Source organism: Rhodamnia argentea, chromosome 3 (genome assembly GCF_020921035.1).
Source record: "Rhodamnia argentea isolate NSW1041297 chromosome 3, ASM2092103v1, whole genome shotgun sequence".
NCBI classification, from domain to species: Eukaryota; Viridiplantae; Streptophyta; class Magnoliopsida; order Myrtales; family Myrtaceae; genus Rhodamnia; species Rhodamnia argentea.
Genome location: NC_063152.1, coordinates 13,860,268 through 13,879,343, shown reverse-complemented (window position 1 = coordinate 13,879,343; position 19,076 = coordinate 13,860,268). Strand labels below are relative to the sequence as shown.

General features: G+C 41.7%; 1 protein-coding gene across 1 annotated transcript; it reads left to right on the top strand.

The window, feature by feature from the left end:
* The first annotated feature begins 12,622 nt into the window (after positions 1-12,622).
* Positions 12,623-14,979, top strand: LOC115727584 (F-box/FBD/LRR-repeat protein At2g26030-like). The gene is made up of 4 exons (XM_030657824.2): positions 12,623-12,877; positions 13,769-13,969; positions 14,233-14,406; positions 14,794-14,979. Exons 1-4 carry the CDS (start codon positions 12,623-12,625, stop codon positions 14,977-14,979), a joined length of 816 nt encoding a protein of 271 aa, XP_030513684.2.
* The last annotated feature ends 4,097 nt before the right edge of the window (positions 14,980-19,076 follow it).

The window sequence follows — 19,076 nt, the reverse complement described above, 5'->3', positions numbered from 1 at the left end:
AAGCTATAACATCAACTAGCTTGGTCTGTTGCTGGTATTGTCTCATGGAAAATTTTCAGTGTTTTAAAGCAAGTTAGGGTTGAGCAACGTGTTGTCTCTGGAGCCCTCTATCCAATAAGGGAGTCTCTATTCAAATGAGTAATGCTGTTCTAGGAAATCCACAGTAGATCAATGACAGTGACATTCCCCACTTGGCCTTTAGCCTACGGACCGGGTGGCTTATTGTTTAATTATTGAGAGCATTTCTTGTTATGTACACATCCGGGTTGCTTTAATTAATAATTTTCAAAAAATATTGACATCCTAAAATTCGGGGAAACTCCTGAAAGAGTTTTTTTCCTTTTAATAGCATAACGAGTAGAATGCCCAAATATAGTACATGGATCAAAGTAGTTATGAAAATTTGAGTCTATTGAATAAGAAATATAAAAGATGAGAGTGCTCGATACATTATAAACTCTATGCAATCTTTGACAAGCAATGTGAGATTAAAATCCCCTCTCACACGGAAATCGTTCTGAGAACGGCAAGTAAAGTTGATGAACGAGGGCGCACATGTGTGACGGAAAAATTACCAAAAAAAAATCGTAAACCTATTGTAATTGTGTCAATTCAGTCCTAAATCTTTTTTTGTATGCTAATTTAGTCCTAAACCTTTTGCATTTGTGCCAATTCAGTTCACTTGACTGGCCGGCACCGACGTCACTGTCACCAATGCCGACGTCTCGTCTTAATACAATCAAGATGGAATGCAATAGCAGCGTGGATGGAGTTTTGAATTTAAATTTGATATTGCGGTTTTAAATTTGTTAACTCAGTCTTATGAAGAATTCTACTTGTAATCGCTCATCTCAGACAACTTATTTGTGATGAAATAGCTTATTACTTAGTTATATACATGCTTAATGTCTTCTCCTTGTGAATGCGCATGGTTAGGTTCTATTGCTTCTTATGATGTAGATGAATGTTAGTGCATTTGTTGTCAGATGACATATTTATGCTGTTGATTTCAACAGGTTGCGAGTTCTCCGGATTCTCACACAGATCTGTTGAATGTGTGAGACCGGCACCAAGGTATCACCTGTTTAACAAATTATTTGACTTAAAAAACATAGATTAGGACGACAAATCTATGTTGCTAGTCAGGTCTTCACGTTAATATCTAGAGCTCAATGGTGTCGGCGGATCCCACGTACTTTATAAATTGCACTATAATGAAGATCTAAGTGAAGGCTGGAAATAACTTCTGAGAGGTATTACCGTAATAATCAATCTCATTATAATAATTGAAAATGCTTAATGGGTAACAAACAAGGTAGTGAAAGTAGGTGTGATGTGATAGAGGATGATAGATTAATTAAAGTCATTTTATGTTGCATCCTATAATGAAAATGGGCGACCAATTTCATCGGAGGGCACACATGCACATGTCCTTTCTCGTGAATGACAATGTATAAAACTGGGTAGATACATGCATGAGGAAGCAGAAAGAAGGAAAATGCAGCGCTTTTTAAACCAAAATAAGTAGTAATTAGTTGCTTAGAGCATTGATTTATCGTTGCGGCGGTCGAAATAATGAGGGAAGGCAAGTGAAAAGTGAGGTCTTGGTTCCGGTTCCGGGGTGGGCCCAGGGAGGACGGAAAGAGCAACAGCTTTTTCCTTAATTTTTTTTTGGCCAGTTTGGAACCGGCCCGGAACCACCGGTTCAGGGCCGGTTCCTAATTTTTTAAAATCGGAATCGGCCCGTCGTGGGCTTGGCCTGTTCGGGTTCGGAACCGCCGGTCCCGGTCAACGGGCCGATTTCAGTTCTTCCGCGGGCCGGTTCTTGGCCCAAACCGGCCCGTGGCCATGTCTAGACTCAACTCTCATTTTAACCTTTTTCTTTTAAGAAGGCTAGTTCTTAATTGGGCCGTGCTCGGTCTCTGGTGCTCCATTGGTCCGTCTCGTGGAGTCTCCCCGATTTGCCTTAAAAACTAAAGCTAACAACGATCAATCAGTTAACTCGCGCGTGCAAGGCTATCTAATGAAGTTTGGGTTACTATTCTAAAGTTTTGCTGAAATTTGTTACAAATTCTAATGTTGTTGTTAATAGTTTCTTGTTTTTTGTTTACATAAATGCAACCACCATATATCATGCTGCTGGGAGGCGGAAGATAACCGCACAGTCATCCAATTCTTTTCAACATCCTAAATGAATGAAATGAGCGATTCCAAAGGCATAGACATTGCGTGGTCCTTAATTCATCGGGAGGCGGAAGATAGCAGCACAGTCATTGCTTTTTGTGTTTGTTAGAATTCTTTCGTCTTTTGTGCTGTTTGGGAAGCTTGATTGTGGAATGTTAATAAAGAAGGTCGATCTTTAGAGCTTAGTTCGGACGTGTTAGACTTGGACACATGTTTAAATTCAATGACATTTAATTTTCCAATTTATTGCTGTAGATAATTTTTTGTCGGTGTTCACCGATGCATTTCCGGATCACCCGACAAGTAGAAGAGCGGAGCAAAGGAAACAAACCGCATCAACTTTTATAGCCTCATATTCAAATCCTGAAAACAAGAATGGGTTCTGCCACGGAAACTGCAGCTAATCGATCCATATGCTTATCAATCGTGATAACCCCCAATCACATGTTTAAATTTTCCACTTGCCCTTCAACACACGACTCGTTTAATGTCCGTGAATTACCAAAATGCCATGGGCGGTAGATTCAAGTTCAGCTAAAGTTGGAGCACAACTTTACCGATTGATGAACAGAGCTGCATGACTTGTGAAACACTGTTAATGGAGATTGCCCGCCAACGGCACCAAAGGAAAATCACGGAGCAAGCAAGAGACGCTCCAGCAATGGCGAACTTGCAGAAATGTGAAAAAAAGACGAGCCGATTCAATTTTGCTACAATTCGCGATCTCAACAGAGATGGGTAAACAGTCATGAATGACCATCAGCAGAGTACGAACGAATTAAAGTGAATAGGAACATTGCGAAACTGATTGGACGGGGAGATTGATGACTGCGAACACTAACATCTCATTGAATCGAACCAAGTATTCGCATTACACGTGACTTCGATTCCAAACCAAATCAAAAGCCCTGACGCTAGAGCGCCGCAACCACCACAACAATACCTAATTCAACGACAGGCGCATTGGAGTGAAACACCGCCCCCAAAACGCAATCAACCGCCGAAGCCATAGAGGATCCTGCCCTGCCTCTTGAGGGCGTAGACAACGTCCATGGTGGTGGTGGTGACGGTCTTGCAGCGGGCGTGCTTGGTGTAGGTGATGCCTTCATGGATGCCGTTGTCGAGGAAGATCTTGAGGCCGCCGCAGGTCTCCTCGTAGATGAGGCCGCTAATGTGCTTGATGTCGCCGCGGTGGGCCAGGCGGGGGATGATGGCCGCGTATAGCTCTCCTGTTGGTTCACCAACCAGCTGTAGCTTCCAGTCGTTTCTCCTCATTGTTAGTTCAGCCATTGCAGGCATGTTTATCCCTAATCTGGTTGAAGCCCACATGCCCAATATCATCAGGTATAACAACAACAATGCTTAAGTCACATATGCAGAGCTAATTTGATTGAAATGGGAGATTGCGAGGGTGAAGCTGTAGATAATTGTTACAGCATACAAAAAGATGGAGGATGTTGCAAATAAAAACTAGTATACTGAGAAATGGAAGTGCCACATACTCTCTTTATTTTTTCCCACGTTTATTCGATTGTCAGAGAATTGTGATGAGTTGTTTATTATTATGAGATTAAATATTAAAGTGGGGTCTACAGGAGATACGGTGTGCGCCCATGCGGGCAACCATACCCCATTGAGCAGTTATATGCTCAAACGTGAAAAGTCACGTTGGTTGGTTTTACGTCAATAACCGACGTGGTCTCCATCGTTCTCCCCAGTTGTTCATTCTGTCACTTTTCAAGAAAACAGAGAACGAAGAACGCTCCTCCCATCGTCAATTGTCGTTTGACAGAGGAAAACTCCGAGATCGCAAAGGGCATCTAATCGGTGATCAATAAGGTATGTCCTCGTGATGTATCTTCGTCGATCGGTGAATCCGGTGATCTATTGGGCATGTTTCCGCTGTTTTTGAGTATGTGTTAGATCGGATTATGTATCCATCATTGGTATCAGAGCATGTGTTACTTGATTCCCGATCGTTTTGTGTTGATATGGTGCGTTTTTTGAAGATTTTTTTAACCCTAATCACGAAGTTTCTGTTCATAGCTTTTTGATTATGATTTTTTCGTCAAAATAATAAATTGAACATACCAGTAGAACGGGCTCATCGAGACGATCGTTTTGAGTGGTCGCCGGCCACGAGGGTCCGCCGGACGTCGCCCCACGCGCGCCACGCGCCGCGACGGGGCGGAGTTCCGCGAGGCCGTGGCGTTTCGTCCCTTTTTATGCCATTTTTGTTCGCCATTTTTGAGTTATGAATATACCATCGTGTTCGTCTCGAAGAGACGAAAATTTTGGCGAAAATTTGGTCGCCGGAGGATGCCGGACGGTGGCCCACGCGCCCGGCTCGCGCCGCCAGGGGCTGCGCGCGGCCGGCCACGCGCCGCACGTGCGGCGCACGTGGGGGGCCCGGGCCGCGCGCGCCTGCGGCCCGCGGCTTGTTGGGCCAGATCCGGCCCAACACCTAGCCCAGTCTCTTTTTTTGTTTAAAAAAAAATGATCCGGCCCATTTATTTTACACGGCCCATTTCTTTTTTGCTGGACCGGCCCGCGACTCGCGACCCGTTTCAGACCCGACCCGGTCCGACCTTTGACCCGCGACCGTTGACCGTTGACCCGTGACCGTTGACCCGTTGACCGTTGACTTTGACCGTTGACCAAAAAAAAAAAGTATTGTTGGTCAATACTAAGGGGTCGTGTTTTACCTATTATTTTATTTGTTATGATATGTTCATAATAGTTACAAAATAATTGGATTTTCGTAATCCATTTGTGTTCTGCATTCGTTGCGGGAACAATGCAATGGGTAAGACGAAATGCGAGAACACCCCAAAGGCCAAGGAGAGCTCAAGCTCGGCAAGCTCTAAGGGAAAAGATTACAAAATTGGGCCTTTATAAATGGGATAATACTTCTTACATTATAACTCATGTTATTAAGGTCAACGAAATGATCCAAGAAATCGTATGGGCTGGACAAGAAATGACTCCAGTAGATGCATTTTATGCACTACGTAACACTATACCTGTAGAATGGCATGGTTTGATGAATAGCGCGTGGTGGAATGATGCTGCCACATATAAGAAATCCGTGCTACATTTCTTACACGATTTTATAAGGATCGGAGCGATGAAGACGTCATCGCTTGCAATGAATATATCTTGGCGCAGACAGAATGCGCCCGGGCGTAAAGGCAAGGGTCCGCAAAGGTTTTGTCCAAAGGAGCTGATTTTGGCCCCCGATTTGATTCATAATCCTCCTCGAGACCTTAATTATTCTTTTCCTTGTACCAAAGAAATTACATATGCTCATGTTGAAACTGGAGCTAGGAGGATCACACGTTATTATATTTAGACTTTTGTTTTTAGCTAGTTCCTTTCTTGTATGTCTTAGGAGACTTTTAGGGACTTGTGATTGTTGTATTGATGATTTTTGTATATGCATTATGTTATGTGTATATATTTCGAGTGGGAGTGTTCATAAGTTTTAGTAACTGTATGATGAACACAAAGTGATGATTGTATTGGTATTGGTTTTAGATAAGAAAATCTGGATGATGATGGGGAACTTAGTGAACTGTTGATTTTAGAATTCTTTTTTGAAACTATATACCAGTATAATCGAGATGCATGAATATGATTGCATTTGTTGCATACAAATAGACTTTAAATACGTGCTAAATGTTATATTCAGATACTATGGCAACGACATCTAAGAATATTGTTGCTGAGCTCAACAAGGGTGAGAAATTGAATGGAGAAAATTATGAAATCTGGAGTATGAAAATCCAAGATGTGCTTGAAGAACTAGAGGCACTGGAAGCTCTTAACCCGACCATGACCGAGCCAGAGGATGGCAATACCGCACAACACAGAAGAGACAAAGAAGCCTTAACTGCCTGGAAGAAAAAGAAATCTACTGCTCGCATTACGTTGTTGAGTAGTATGGATAATGACATCATGAGGGAATTCAGGCAGCATGAAAATGCTAAAGACATGTGGGATGCATTGAAGGCTAGATTTGGTCAGACTTCTGTCACCAAGCTGAGGCAGCTTACAATCGGGGTCGACACTTATAAGATGCCACATGGGCAGAATATAAAGCAACATTTGAGGAAGATGTCGAACATGATTAGTGAGCTAAAGGATGCTGGACATGTGTTGTGTGATGAACAACAAGTGCAGGCTGTAATTCGCTCTTTGCCTCACAATTGGGAACACATGAAGGTGAACCCGACCCACAATGTGAACGTCATAACCTTTGAGGATGTTGTGCGCCATTTGGAGCTAGAGGAGGACCGCCTTCTGGCGGCTAAGATACAATCCGATGTATATGTTCTTGGATCTAGCTCACATGGAGCTTCGGGCTTCAAGCGCAAGCATCCTGGAAAGTTCAAGAAGTGGATAGGCAAAAGAGTTGAACCGTCCGGCAAGAAACCAAAGTTTGAGAAGCATGGAAAAGGGAAACGTCCCATGAAGAAGAACATTTCGAGGATGAAATGTTACAACCGTGGCAAGAAGGGTCACTTCGCTCGCGACCGTGGTGAGCCGAAGAAGGTAGAAACTCTTAACACACTTAAAAGTGTTTGTTATGTATCAAGTTCTGTATTTTTAACTAAATCTCATCCTTTGTGGACTGTAGACTCAGGAGCCACAGACCATGTAGCCGGAGATCGAAATACGTTCGTGGAATTTCGACGAATTCCAAGTGGAGCGAGATTGATTTATGTAGGAAACAATTCCAGAGTAGAAGTGAAAGGAATTGGCACTTGCCAACTTATCATGCGTGGTGGACGCACTTTATTTCTACATGATGTTCCGTACGCTCCAGAGATTCGTCGAAATCTTGTCTCTGTGTTGGTATTAGTCAAACTTGGTTTTAGGATGAATTTTCATAACAATGGTGTGGATTTGCTGTTAGGAACGACTTTTTATGGTTCTGGTTATTTCACGGATGGCTTCATTGTATTGGATATCGAACATACTAGTGTGAATGTATGTTATTCCCTGTTTGCATCTTCTAGTTCTAATGAGAATGATGTGAATACATGGCATGCTAGACTTGGTCATATAGGCCAACAAAGAATGAATAGATTAGCCAAAGATGGCTTATTAGGCAATATTGAGAAAGTTGAATTGCCTACCTATGAGCATTGTCTAATGGGAAAAACAACTAGAAAGCCATTTGGAAAAGGGACAAGAGCTGAATTTCCATTGCAATTAATTCATACCGACATCCGTGGTCCGATGAATGTTAGGGCAAGGCATGATGCTGTTTATTTCATCACATTTATTGATGATTATACTCGATATGGATATGTCTATCTAATATCTCATAAATCAGAAGCATTTAGTTGCTTCAAGAAATTTATGACCTTAGTGGAAAATCAGTTAGATAAGAAAATAAAAGCTTTGAGATCCGATCGAGGTCGAGAATATTTATCCGATGAGTTCAGAATTCTATGTGATGAAAAGGAAATAAATAGACAGTTATCTATTCCATACACTCTGCAACAAAATGGTGTTGCCGAAAGACGAAACAGAACCCTACTTGAAATGGTTAGGTCCATGATGGCACAAGCTAATTTACCGATTGCCTTTTGGGGCGATGCTTTATTAACCGCTGCCTATGTACTTAACCGAGTGCCTTCCAAATCAGTCACTTCTACCCCATATGAATTGTGGACAGGTCGAAAGCCTGATTTAAGCTTTCTCAAAACTTGGGGTTGTGCCGCCTATACTCATGAGTCCTTACATAAATATGGAAAATTAGGACCAAGAGGCAAAAAGAGTATCTTCATAAGATACTCGTAACACTCAAAAGGATATGTGTTCATAGGTGAGCAAGAAAGTGGAAATGTGACTGAATTTGAATCACGAGATGTTACATTCTTAGAGAATGAATTTCCAAGAAAGGGCGAAATAGGTGAAGATTGTTCCCCATTTGAAGCATTGGATCAAGATAATGAGATTATTGGACATAATGATCCAAGTGGAAACAATGTGAGAGGTGGGGAGTTGAATACAAACCGATCTCCATTGCAACCACTTGATGAATCAATGCCATTATCTGGTCCGAGTGGGAGCGTATTGGAGGAAGAAGTACCCTTGGTACAATCTTCTCCACGACGAACTAGTAAAAAAAAGCATTCCTCGACGACGCTTTGAAATTGAAGGGGAAGCTTTCATGATCTCTCCATTGGATGAAGATGAGCCAAGAAATGTGAATGAGACTCTATCTTGCCCCGATAAGGAAAAATGGATGAAAGCGATGAAAGAAGAGATGGAGTCAATGAAATCAAATCAAGTTTGGGAACTGGTTGATCTTCCAAAAGGACGCAAAGCCATTGGGAGCAAATGGGTTCTCAAAATAAAGCGTAAGGCTGATGGCTCAATTGAGAAATATAAGGCACGCCTTGTGGCGAAATGATATAACCAACAGGAAGGAATTGACTATGAAGATACTTTTTCTCCCGTGGTAAGATTTACCTCGATTCGCCTCATTCTAGCAATAGTGGCTAGTTTGGATCTTGAATTACATCAGATGGATGTAAATACTGCTTTTCTCAATGGAGAATTAGATGAAGAGATTTACATGGAACAACCCGTTGGGTTTGTTAAAAAGGGCCAAGAACAAAAGGTATGTCGACTTTTGAGATCGATATATGGCCTTAAGCGATCTTCAAGACAATGGTATATACGCTTCAATAATGCCATAGTGGCATATGATTTTGAAATAATTAATGAAGATAATTGCGTCTATATCAAAAGGTCCAAAGGTCACTTTGTAATTTTATCATTATATGTTGATGATATATTGATTGCTGGAAATAATATGGAATTTGTGAAGACAATCAAAAGTTGGCTATCTTCTAATTTTGAAATGAAAGATATGGGTGAAGCTACATACATTCTCGGAGTTAAGATTTCGAGAGATCGTTCGAAAAGGTCATTATCTCTTTCGCAAGAGACGTACGTCAATAAAATTCTCGAACGATTTTGTATGCAAGATTGCAAACCCATTGATACTCCTATTGCAAAAGGTAATGGGTTGAGCAGAAGAATGTGTCCTAAGACTCCACAAGAACAAGAACGTATGAAAAATGTTCCATATGCCGGTGTTATTGGAAGTCTCATGTACGCTATGATGTGTACAAGACCTGATATTTGTTATGCGGTTGGATTGGTCGGTAGATACCAATCCAATCCAGGTCAAGCACATTGGATTGCCGTTAAGAGAATTTTGAGGTATCTGAAAGGAACTGCCGATTACTCGCTAACTTATCAAGGAAGTGATCTGCACCTAGAGGGCTACACCGATGCTGACCGGGGAGGAGATTTGGATGAGAGAAAATCAACTTCTGAAAATGTATTCTTACTGAATAATGGCGCCATATCGTGGAGCAAGAAGAAACAATAGTGTATAGCCTTATCCACCATGGAAGCCGAGTTCGTGGCATTATCAGCGGCAGCACAAGAAGGTGTTTGGCTTAGAAGATTTATGGATCGTTTGGGTGTTACAGGAGATGCTGCAAAACCTGTGAAGGTTTATTGTGATAGTCAAGCAGCAATGGCTTATACTAAGGATCCTAAGTTTCATAGTAAGATCAAACACATAGACATTAAGTATAACTATGTCAAGGACATGGAAGCACGAAAGGAAGTGAACCTACGGTATATATCTACGCATAGAATGTTAGCAGATCCCATGACAAAGCCAATTCCTAGAGATGCTTTCTTTGGTCATATAAAGACTCTAGGACTCGGTAGAGGTTAATGTATTGAATATTTGTAATTTTTCCCCGAACGTTAATAATTGATGATGTTGTTTATCAATATTAAAGTCTATAAGTTTATTTGATATTCATGCATATTAATGCTTGGTGCACTATATGTTAAAAAGGTATGTCGGAAAGATGAGAGGTTAGCCCACTCACACGGGTAACCGCCTCTATTTATTTATGTAGTGAATAGAGATGAGGCAATTTTAAGCTTATTATCTAGGTGATAATTGAGAGCTCAAGCTTAAAATACTAATACCGCCTTAACATGATGTTAAGATGAGGACTTATTACTTACAATGTCCGGAAGTGAAATAACCCGCATATTTCGCTTTATCCGTCTTAAACGCCGGATGAGAGTTCCGATGAAAACTCTTGGCTGGAGTTGTTACGTGAACTCAAGTTAGACATTGAGTGTGTCAAGATGAGCATCCGTACGGTATTAAAATAGAAAGACATACGCTCCATAGGGAAGGAGAACATACCGTAATACGTATTTCATATTACGTATGCACTATCGACCAATGAGAGTAGGCAAGAGTTTTTTGATCTCAACTTCTATGTGCCGTGTGAGACTCTCGAGGATAAAATTCCTCATTTTAAGTACCCTCATGACTCTTCATTATTCTCAAGGTCTCTATTTAGTGTTTGCTATCTTAGGGTGTTGCCTATGGTCATGAAATTGATTCGATCTAAAGGGACATTTCTAGAAAAGCGAGCTGAACCGAGATTGAGAGATCTAATGAATGAGGAAGATTGATTTGGAGTTTTAAGTCACATTATGAATTATATTCACAGACCGGTCAATTATGATTATTTAGTGTGATCATAATTGTGAATATAATATGTCAATTTTAAAATGAGATCTAGTGAGAAATTTATATGTGACCGATCGATCTAGGGTACAACATACAATTCATTTCTTTTTATGTCCAATTTTAGAGCTGTCATGTACTCCCAACGGATATATGACAACGAGCTCTCAGTGTATGCTGGTCGCACGGGTTATTTGCCAATATGAACTTTGCGAAGATAAAATGTTTAGTTGTTAGTCCTCCGTGGACAAATAGGAGTTGTTTGCCCTACATGGGCGAGGGGGAGATATTAGATTAAATATTAAAGTGGGGTCTACAGGAGATACGGTGTGCGCCCATGCGGGCAACCATACCCCATTGAGCAGTTATATGCTCAAACGTGAAAAGTCACGTTGGTTGGTTTTACGTCAATAACTGACGTGGTCTCCATCGTTCTCCACGCTTGTTCATTCTGTCACTTTTCAAGAAAACAGAGAACGAAGAACGCTCCTCCCATCGTCGATTGTCGTTTGACAGAGGAAAACTCCGAGATCGCAAAGGGCATCTAATCGGTGATCAATAAGGTATGTCCTCGTGATGTATCTTCGTCGATCGTTGAATCCGGTGATCTATTGGGCATGTTTCCGCTATTTTTGAGTATGTGTTAGATCGGATTATGTATCCATCAATTGTATAGGAGTAACGGGTGAGTCTTGCCTAGTAGGGTCAAGTTGAAGCTGATCCATTTCCGCACTGGAAAACCCTCGAGCACGAGTGAGGAGCAGAGACCCGAGAGTTAGCGAGCGCTGGAGCAGAGACCAAACGATCGTCGGAGGAGTAAGGAGCACCTCTTCTCTAGTTGAATGCTTGAGCGGTTCTTTCACGATGCTCGCGTTCCCTCTCTTTGCTGCCGCCGACTCCAGAGGAGCAACACTTCCTTTTGCGCTCCCCCATGGATCAGCGGCTGGTCGTCAATTTCGAGGAGAATCCGCTTCGTGGAAGCAACGTCATCCCGCTCGAGACCCAACGAGCGATGAGCGAGCGCCGAAGTACAGATTGAAAGAGCGGTCGAGCAAAGACCAAAGGAGAGTCATCGGAGTAAGGAGCATCGAGCAAGAGCGAGTGTGCGCCAAACTAGAGGAAGAGCGAGCGACCGAGAGAGCGCCGGAGCAAAAGACCAAACGAGTAGTGGAGCAGAGTGTGAAGCCGAAGGCTCCAAATTTCAAAAACAAGAGAGGGAGAGAAGAGAGTCGTGTTTCTTTGGTGAGAAGGAGCGGGACGTCACTTCACGTCTTCCACCTTCCGAAGCGGAAAAAGGGTAATTAATGAGGGAGGTCTAGAAAAGACGATTTTTTCAAATGAAAAAAGGCCAAAAAAACTTTTTCTCGAGAAAAGCAAGTGGGCTTGACATGGCTGACATGGAGACACGTGTCCGGTTGTGATTGGCTGGGTGAACGGTGACGTGGCGTGGCCGGGCCACCCAATATTTTCTCGTTGTCCTTCATCTTCTTCCTCGCGACTCCTCTGAAACCGTGAGCCTCCTCACGCTCCGAAGCCGAGCTCGCATCGCCGACGCTCTAGGCCGGAACCTCCCGTCCCACCTCAATCTGCTCCTCACCGTGAAGTAGCCGCACTTGTCCGAGAACCAACCGAGCTGCTCTGCACCGACCGTCACCCGATTCGGCACCTCGCTGGTCTTCACTCCAAGCTTCACGCGCCGACGGCCCGACACTTGCAGCCAACGAGGAGGTTGCTGTCCTTACCGTCGCTCGAGCCCCCACCGAGTGTAAGCCATCACTTAAGGAAGCAATCTCAACTCAAGTCCACGCTCCATCGATCAGAGAAAGAAAACAAACGACAGAAGCCATGGCAGGTACTTCGAAGCGGACCTCGGGCCGAAAAGATGATGAGGATTACATCGATCTGCTGCCCGATTGCCTAATCCACCACATCTTCTCCTTTTTGCCCACGGAGGACGCCATCAAAACATGTGTTTTGTCGATAAGGTGGCGGTTTGTTTGGACCACTGTCTTGGATCTCAAGTTCTCCATCTCTTTCTTCGGCTCTTCTTATGATGAATCGTTCGTGGACGGGGTTTTGACGCAATATGCGTGGGCTAAGGTGAAAAAGTTCCACCTTTACGTCGAGATCGTGCGCTTCTACTCTTCTGCGATTGATTCATGGCTTCGCTTTGCGATTGATCATCAAGTGGAAGAATTTCTTCTTGTCGAATATCTAAATTCGATCCTATCAACGATGCAAGAAAGTAATGGAAATTCGCACAACACAAGAATTTACGTGGTTCGGCGGTGAAGATGTTCCGCCTACCTACGTCCACGGGGAGATGAGATCTGTTTCACTAATAACGTAGAAAAGTGTACAGCCGCTCTTTCTCACACCCTCTCTATATATTAGAGATCCGTTTCGCCCTAAACATATATAGCGAAACCCTACATGGCACAAATTACAAAATTGCCCACATAGCCTAAAATATTTAATTTTTCCATAGAAAACCTTCTATAACTGAACATAAAACGCCTCCGGCGGCTCGGGGGCGCTGCCCCCGCGACCCCCGCCCGGGCGGCCCCCCAGGACCCCCGCCCGGTGAGCGGGGAGCGGGACCCCCGTGTTGTCCAGTCGTAGGGGGCCTTTCGGAACCGCCTCATAATCTCTTCAATAACAGAATACAAGACATCAACCTCAACACTTCTCACTTTTACTATTTGCTTGGGCTACTACACGTTGTCTCCACCGCTTTATAATTGCTCTTCGTTGACTAACCTATGTTTGAGTGATTGCCTTTTCTCATCTAGCGAAAGTATCAATTGAAGTTCGCTTAAGTCCTTGTCCATGGAATCCATGCTCCTGGGTGATGATGTTTTTCGGAAGATTTTGATGGGCAGCCCTGTTCTTGAATACTTGAATTTGAAAAGATGTCGGGGTATAAAAGGAATTCATTCAACAAGTTTGAAAGAGTTGGTGATTGAAAATAATGTGGCATTCCCTTTGCAGATTTCGACTCCTCGATTACTGTCATTGTGTGTGAGAGATCACTATTTTTATGAGTCGATAAGAATTGTGGAAGCACCATCCTTACTTGAAGCTGACTTAGATTTCGATGTTCCATCCATATCAAGTATCTGCCTGCTGAAGCAAATGTTTCCCAAGCTGCAGAATGCTACTCGAATTCTTCTCGGTTCTTGGTGGGCTTGGGTGAGCATAGTCATCTTGCTTCATAATGGCATTATCTTTTCCCCGTAGCTTTTCACTTAGGATAGTGAGCATCAATCTGCCAAAGCTTGTGGACATTTTGGGGGTAATATTGACGAATTTTCTATGAGGAAAGAAGCACCGATTGTGATGTACTTGAGGGAATAATCTATGTTTTTATCATTCCAGGCTAATTTTGCTAACATAAGAATGTCACCCCATGCCTTTTTCTTGGTGATTTGACTCTTTTCTTTTGATGTGACTAGGTTACGCGGAATCTGAAGATAGAAGACGCGCAGGTTTCGCTGCCGAGTTGCAAGTCTCTGACCCTACACATGCCCGTCCCCAGTTTTAGCTTTCCTGCTATAGTGAAAATGCTGGCAGCTACACCAAATTTGGAGAAGCTGTTTATAATTTTGAAGCCATATGATCCGTCCTCGGTATATTTCCCAAACTCTAATTCACTGGAATGTAGCATCCAAAGTCTCTCCCATCTTTTGTTTCCTTGAGTCCGTTCATACGGTGAAACTAGCATAATGCTCTGGAAGTTTCAAGGCTGTCATGTGGACTCTTGCTCCTCTTCTCTCTCTCTCTCTCTGTGAATGCCATTGTGATGATGACGATTAAAAGATTGTGCTTGCATTGATGAACTCGTCTGTCCGAATTTTCACTTCCCTCATACACGATTTCCTTGGATCTGGTTACTATAGGCTAGAGATCTGATTTGACAAGAGATGATTGTTCTTTCGGCTGATTAGGTTATTAAAGCGTGGTAACTAAATCGTATTTTATTTGGAAAGTTCACTCTATCTTTTATCCGTGTGCAGAGTGCATCTGACTTAGACTCTAAGGAAATCTTGAACAAGAATTCTTGTCGTATGAAGAAGAAACTCAAGCGCTGGGCTCAATATCTCAAGAATGTTGACATTTTTATTTGTACTGGAAAATATGGTCATCGAAGTTATGAAGCGATCACAAAATATCAAGGTAGTCGATTCAAGCAAATGGCATGAAGTGGCCCAACTACTTCTATGTTGTCATAGAGCTTCTGAGCATGCTGCAATTATGCTCAATTATTTGGAAAAAGAGCATGGAAAGTGGCAAAAGAAACGAGGTAAGAGTAACAACAAAATGCATTTGCGTTGGCCATAGGATGCCGGATTGGAATAGTGACACTGTAAGCTACAACATCAATTGCTTTGGTGTGTTGCTGGTATTGTCTTCAGGGAAGTTTTTGAGCATGTTAAAGCAAGTTTTGGGATAGTAATTTGTTTCGCAATTGTTTTACGAGGTTGAATGACGTGTTGTCGTAGCTTTTCCTTCTGTAGCCCTCGATCCAGTAAGGAAATCCCTATTCAAATAAGTAATGATATTCTAAGAAATCCATATCAGATCAATGACAGTGACTTACCCCATTTAGCCTTTGTCATGTCATTACCATGTCTACTGTTTCGACCAAATACATGATTTAGGCAATTGTTGGATAAGATGTATTGGATCCAGGTATTGATAGACATGACTTGTAATTAAAATTGTTGTGTTGATATCCAACCCAGGTGCAATCGATGGTGAGACATATATATGCTTGTATTTGTTATCGATACTAGCAGTGTAGACATTATGCTTGGTGTTATGTTCAATCAAGCAATTAACCATTTTGTTGATGACATTATGAGTATTGTTGTAATTAGATTAACGGATATTCAAAAAATATTCATATGGCATAATTCCGTAGTTAAAATCCTGCACCTAGTTGAGTGTATGACTTGGCTCAAGCATGTTGTGATTGTTTGATTTGGTGTTGTTTATCTTAGTCTGAAACTGTAGTTTCTGTATTAGTATTTTTATTTGCAAATTTTCTAAGAAAATTTGGAAATGCACTCGTATTGGATAAAATAGCGATCCTCACCAGTGGACCAAATCTGTTGAAGAAGTGGATCCTTGGAAACTGTTTGAAGTAGCCCGAGTTGTTCTAAACCTCGGAAGAGAGCTTCTCAAATGCTAAGTTGCTTTTGACTATCCTTTCCTGCGAAATCCTTCCGAAATCATGTGGACATCTTAGCTCTGTGTTTGAGCTCACGAATGTGTTGTTGTTCATCATGTGTATGTCCTAATAGTGTTCCAGCAGTTTGTCAGACATGCCATTTGGTTATTTGACTTGTGTTTCTTCCCGTTGGATTTTCCTTTCATGATGGAAACAACTGTGGCATGGCTGTTGCTCCTAAATCCAGTTTGAAAGGAATGAAGTTGAGGAGCACGGATAAGCTCCTGTAGTCAACTCGTAAAGATCATTCTCTGAAGCAGGAGAATAATAATTCCCTATGGAAAATGATCGTGGAACACTCCCGAAAGAAGACAGAAGCTGGTGCAACTGCAATAGCCAGACTTTTGAAGGACTTGGTTCCATGGCAGATCGCACAGCAAAATTCACTAGAGAAAGCAAGAAACAATATTTGAGTGCATAGCTTTATGTGTGTTCCACTTGTTCTCTGCAATCCTGTGACTATTGTATGGCACAAGTTACGTACTTTGAGCATTTTGGAAGATACCATATGGCTTTTTGAGAAATAGAGACTGCCATACTAGCTGGACAATTGGATAATGCTGTTAAGAAGCTTAACATTACTTGGTTCACCGATACTCTGTGTTGTACCATAACATTGAGCACGTGAAAGATAGATGGAACATAGAGAAAGAGAGAAAGCGCTATCCGTAACTAGACATGTGATAGTCCTAGGAAGCTTTGACATTTCTTGATTCGCTGAATATTTCATTTGCATGTAAAGCATCAAGCAACAACAAAAGAAGGGAATAGAGGTTTTTCATGCAAGCTTACACAAGGGATGGTGTTTCCTAGTTCCAACATGTCTTCCCAGAATGTAAAAACTCCTATGCAGATATGATCTAACATCTTCCAGTTTGACCAAGCTTATGTCTTCAAAAACACATTCCTCAATACTTCTTATGGGGAAAGATCGGTGTTGTTCCTAATATTGTTTTAGCAAACTGAAAGATTGTGAGAGTGTTTTTCCAAATCTAGTAGAATCAGATCATGGAACTTTGGCACTTCTTTGACTACTTTAAATCTAACAGCAAGCATGAATTTGACTAGAGACTCCTCACCTGCACCGACCGAAAACAAGTAAATCTAAAATTTCACCCAATAACGAGAAAGCTGATAAAAATCCCTTTGAAGCACATTCAAAGCACCGAACTGAGAACTTCCGTTTTGAAAACGCCTAAGTTCTCATAATTAGCATATGATACATCCCCAGGAATTCCAGCAAGTACAATTCCACTTCAGGGCGAAGGCCAACCTGATTGCTAATATTGTTCACATCTCGTATCGTCTATGCCTTGTCCCTACCAACATGCCGAACTCTCGTCGCTGAAATGAAGCAGATCAAAAACCGTCAAAATGCAAGCCAAGTAGGTACTGAGAGTTAACGCAAACTTATTGATTAACAGCATAGACTTCGTACATGTATGATCCTGCAGGTTATCCCTTTGGGGTTCTGGCAACTGAACATGCTTAGAAATGACTATAATGGACAGTCCATCAAGGCCATCCATCTTAAGGAATGAGAACTCGATGCTTGCTTTTATGGAAAAGAATGAGATTTGGGCTAAAGAACCCACCAGATCTTCTCTCAGTTGATCCACTTCCCCCTACAGCAAAACTAAGGCCTCTGCGATGACGAGCTTTACTTGATACTAGAGAATCAACTGCTGCTGGAGGAGTATTGGACTTGCTTTTGTTGATCAGCAACAGAAACTTTATCGACCATCCGAATAATCTCCTCTGCATTTGAGGAAGACTACCAACTTATTTCATAGTACTAAAAGATCATACAGAAAGCAGAACAAATCATATGGCAAACATAGAGGACATTCAGATGGCAGCAAGAAATCATTACAATTGAAGATTGACATCATCCAACTCTAAGAACCTTTAACGACTGGTAATTCATATGTAGCCTGCAGATTTCACTAAATTCAACAAAAGTGAAATTCCCCCCAAAATGCAATAAATTGTCCTTTTGATTCATTATTGTTTAAAAAAGAAGAGGGACTAATCAGCAAAAGCAAAAAATCCCCCGGGAATGATGGAACTGCATATACATGCAATGGTAAATGACACCAGCTGTCAAATAAAACAATTGTTTCTGTACTGCCTTCACATACAAGCATTTAACATGACTTCATCAGACAGTCAAGATCTTATGTTTGTGATCCAAGTTCAACGGCAACCGTCCCTCCAAGGAACAATTCCTCAAGGATTTTAGAAGCACCCCTCGAAAACTGTAGTAAAGACAACAAATTTTGAACACACAAACAAATATTGCCAAGCTTATTATACTAAATATGAAATGCCCAAAAATGCGGGAGAGTCAATAGCCCTGCCATAGGCCTGCAACTTTCAGAAAACAAGTGGAATAAAGCCTAATTTCACGGAATCAGACGAGAGTTGTTGGAATCAAAACAATAATGGCGACTTTGAAAATTTAGAACAAGGGAACAAATACAGATTGGAGGGAGAATTTGTTTTATTCGAATGCAAAATACTCATGCTACAACTCAAAGCTCACTTGGAGTTCTGTGGCTTGTTTACAATGCTTCGCAAGTTTCTCAAGTCTTCTATTTATTGCTAAAGTTGCACTATTCAGAAAAAAACTAATCACCCATGACTTTCTCCTCCAAGGCCAAAGTAACATTTAATGAAGAAAAAGAAAGAGCCAAGCTGTCCACGTGAAAAGAGCCATGCACACATCTTCTAACAAACATAACGCGACAAAAAGTACACAAATAAAGTCCAATAAAAACACACAATAAATGCACTTGAATCATTCGTGGCCTTCCATGGCGAAATTTTCATGCTTCAGTAGTTCAATAATCACTCATCATTAAATGCTTGTGAACTCTTGTCTTCATTCTCCTTCCCCGGCGCCTACCATGAATCAAGGCTACCAACAAGCAAATTCAGAAACTGCAACAAATATGGTCAAATCCAAAAAATCAATTTTATGTTATTCAAACAAGAATTGCCTGGTGTATGAGAACAAACGATTTATATCTATTTCGAATTGAAGCTGCCTCATATCTCTCGCGA

Excerpts from the sequence above, each read along its gene's own strand:
- LOC115727584 (XM_030657824.2), top strand. The coding sequence starts at position 12,623 with ATGGCAGGTACTTCGAAGCGGACCTCGGGCCGAAAAGATGATGAGGAT. Across the intron at positions 12,878-13,768 it reads CGCAATATGCGTGGGCTAAG|ATTTCGACTCCTCGATTACT; the intron begins GTGAAAAAGTTC and ends TTCCCTTTGCAG. Across the intron at positions 13,970-14,232 it reads TCGGTTCTTGGTGGGCTTGG|GTTACGCGGAATCTGAAGAT; the intron begins GTGAGCATAGTC and ends TGATGTGACTAG.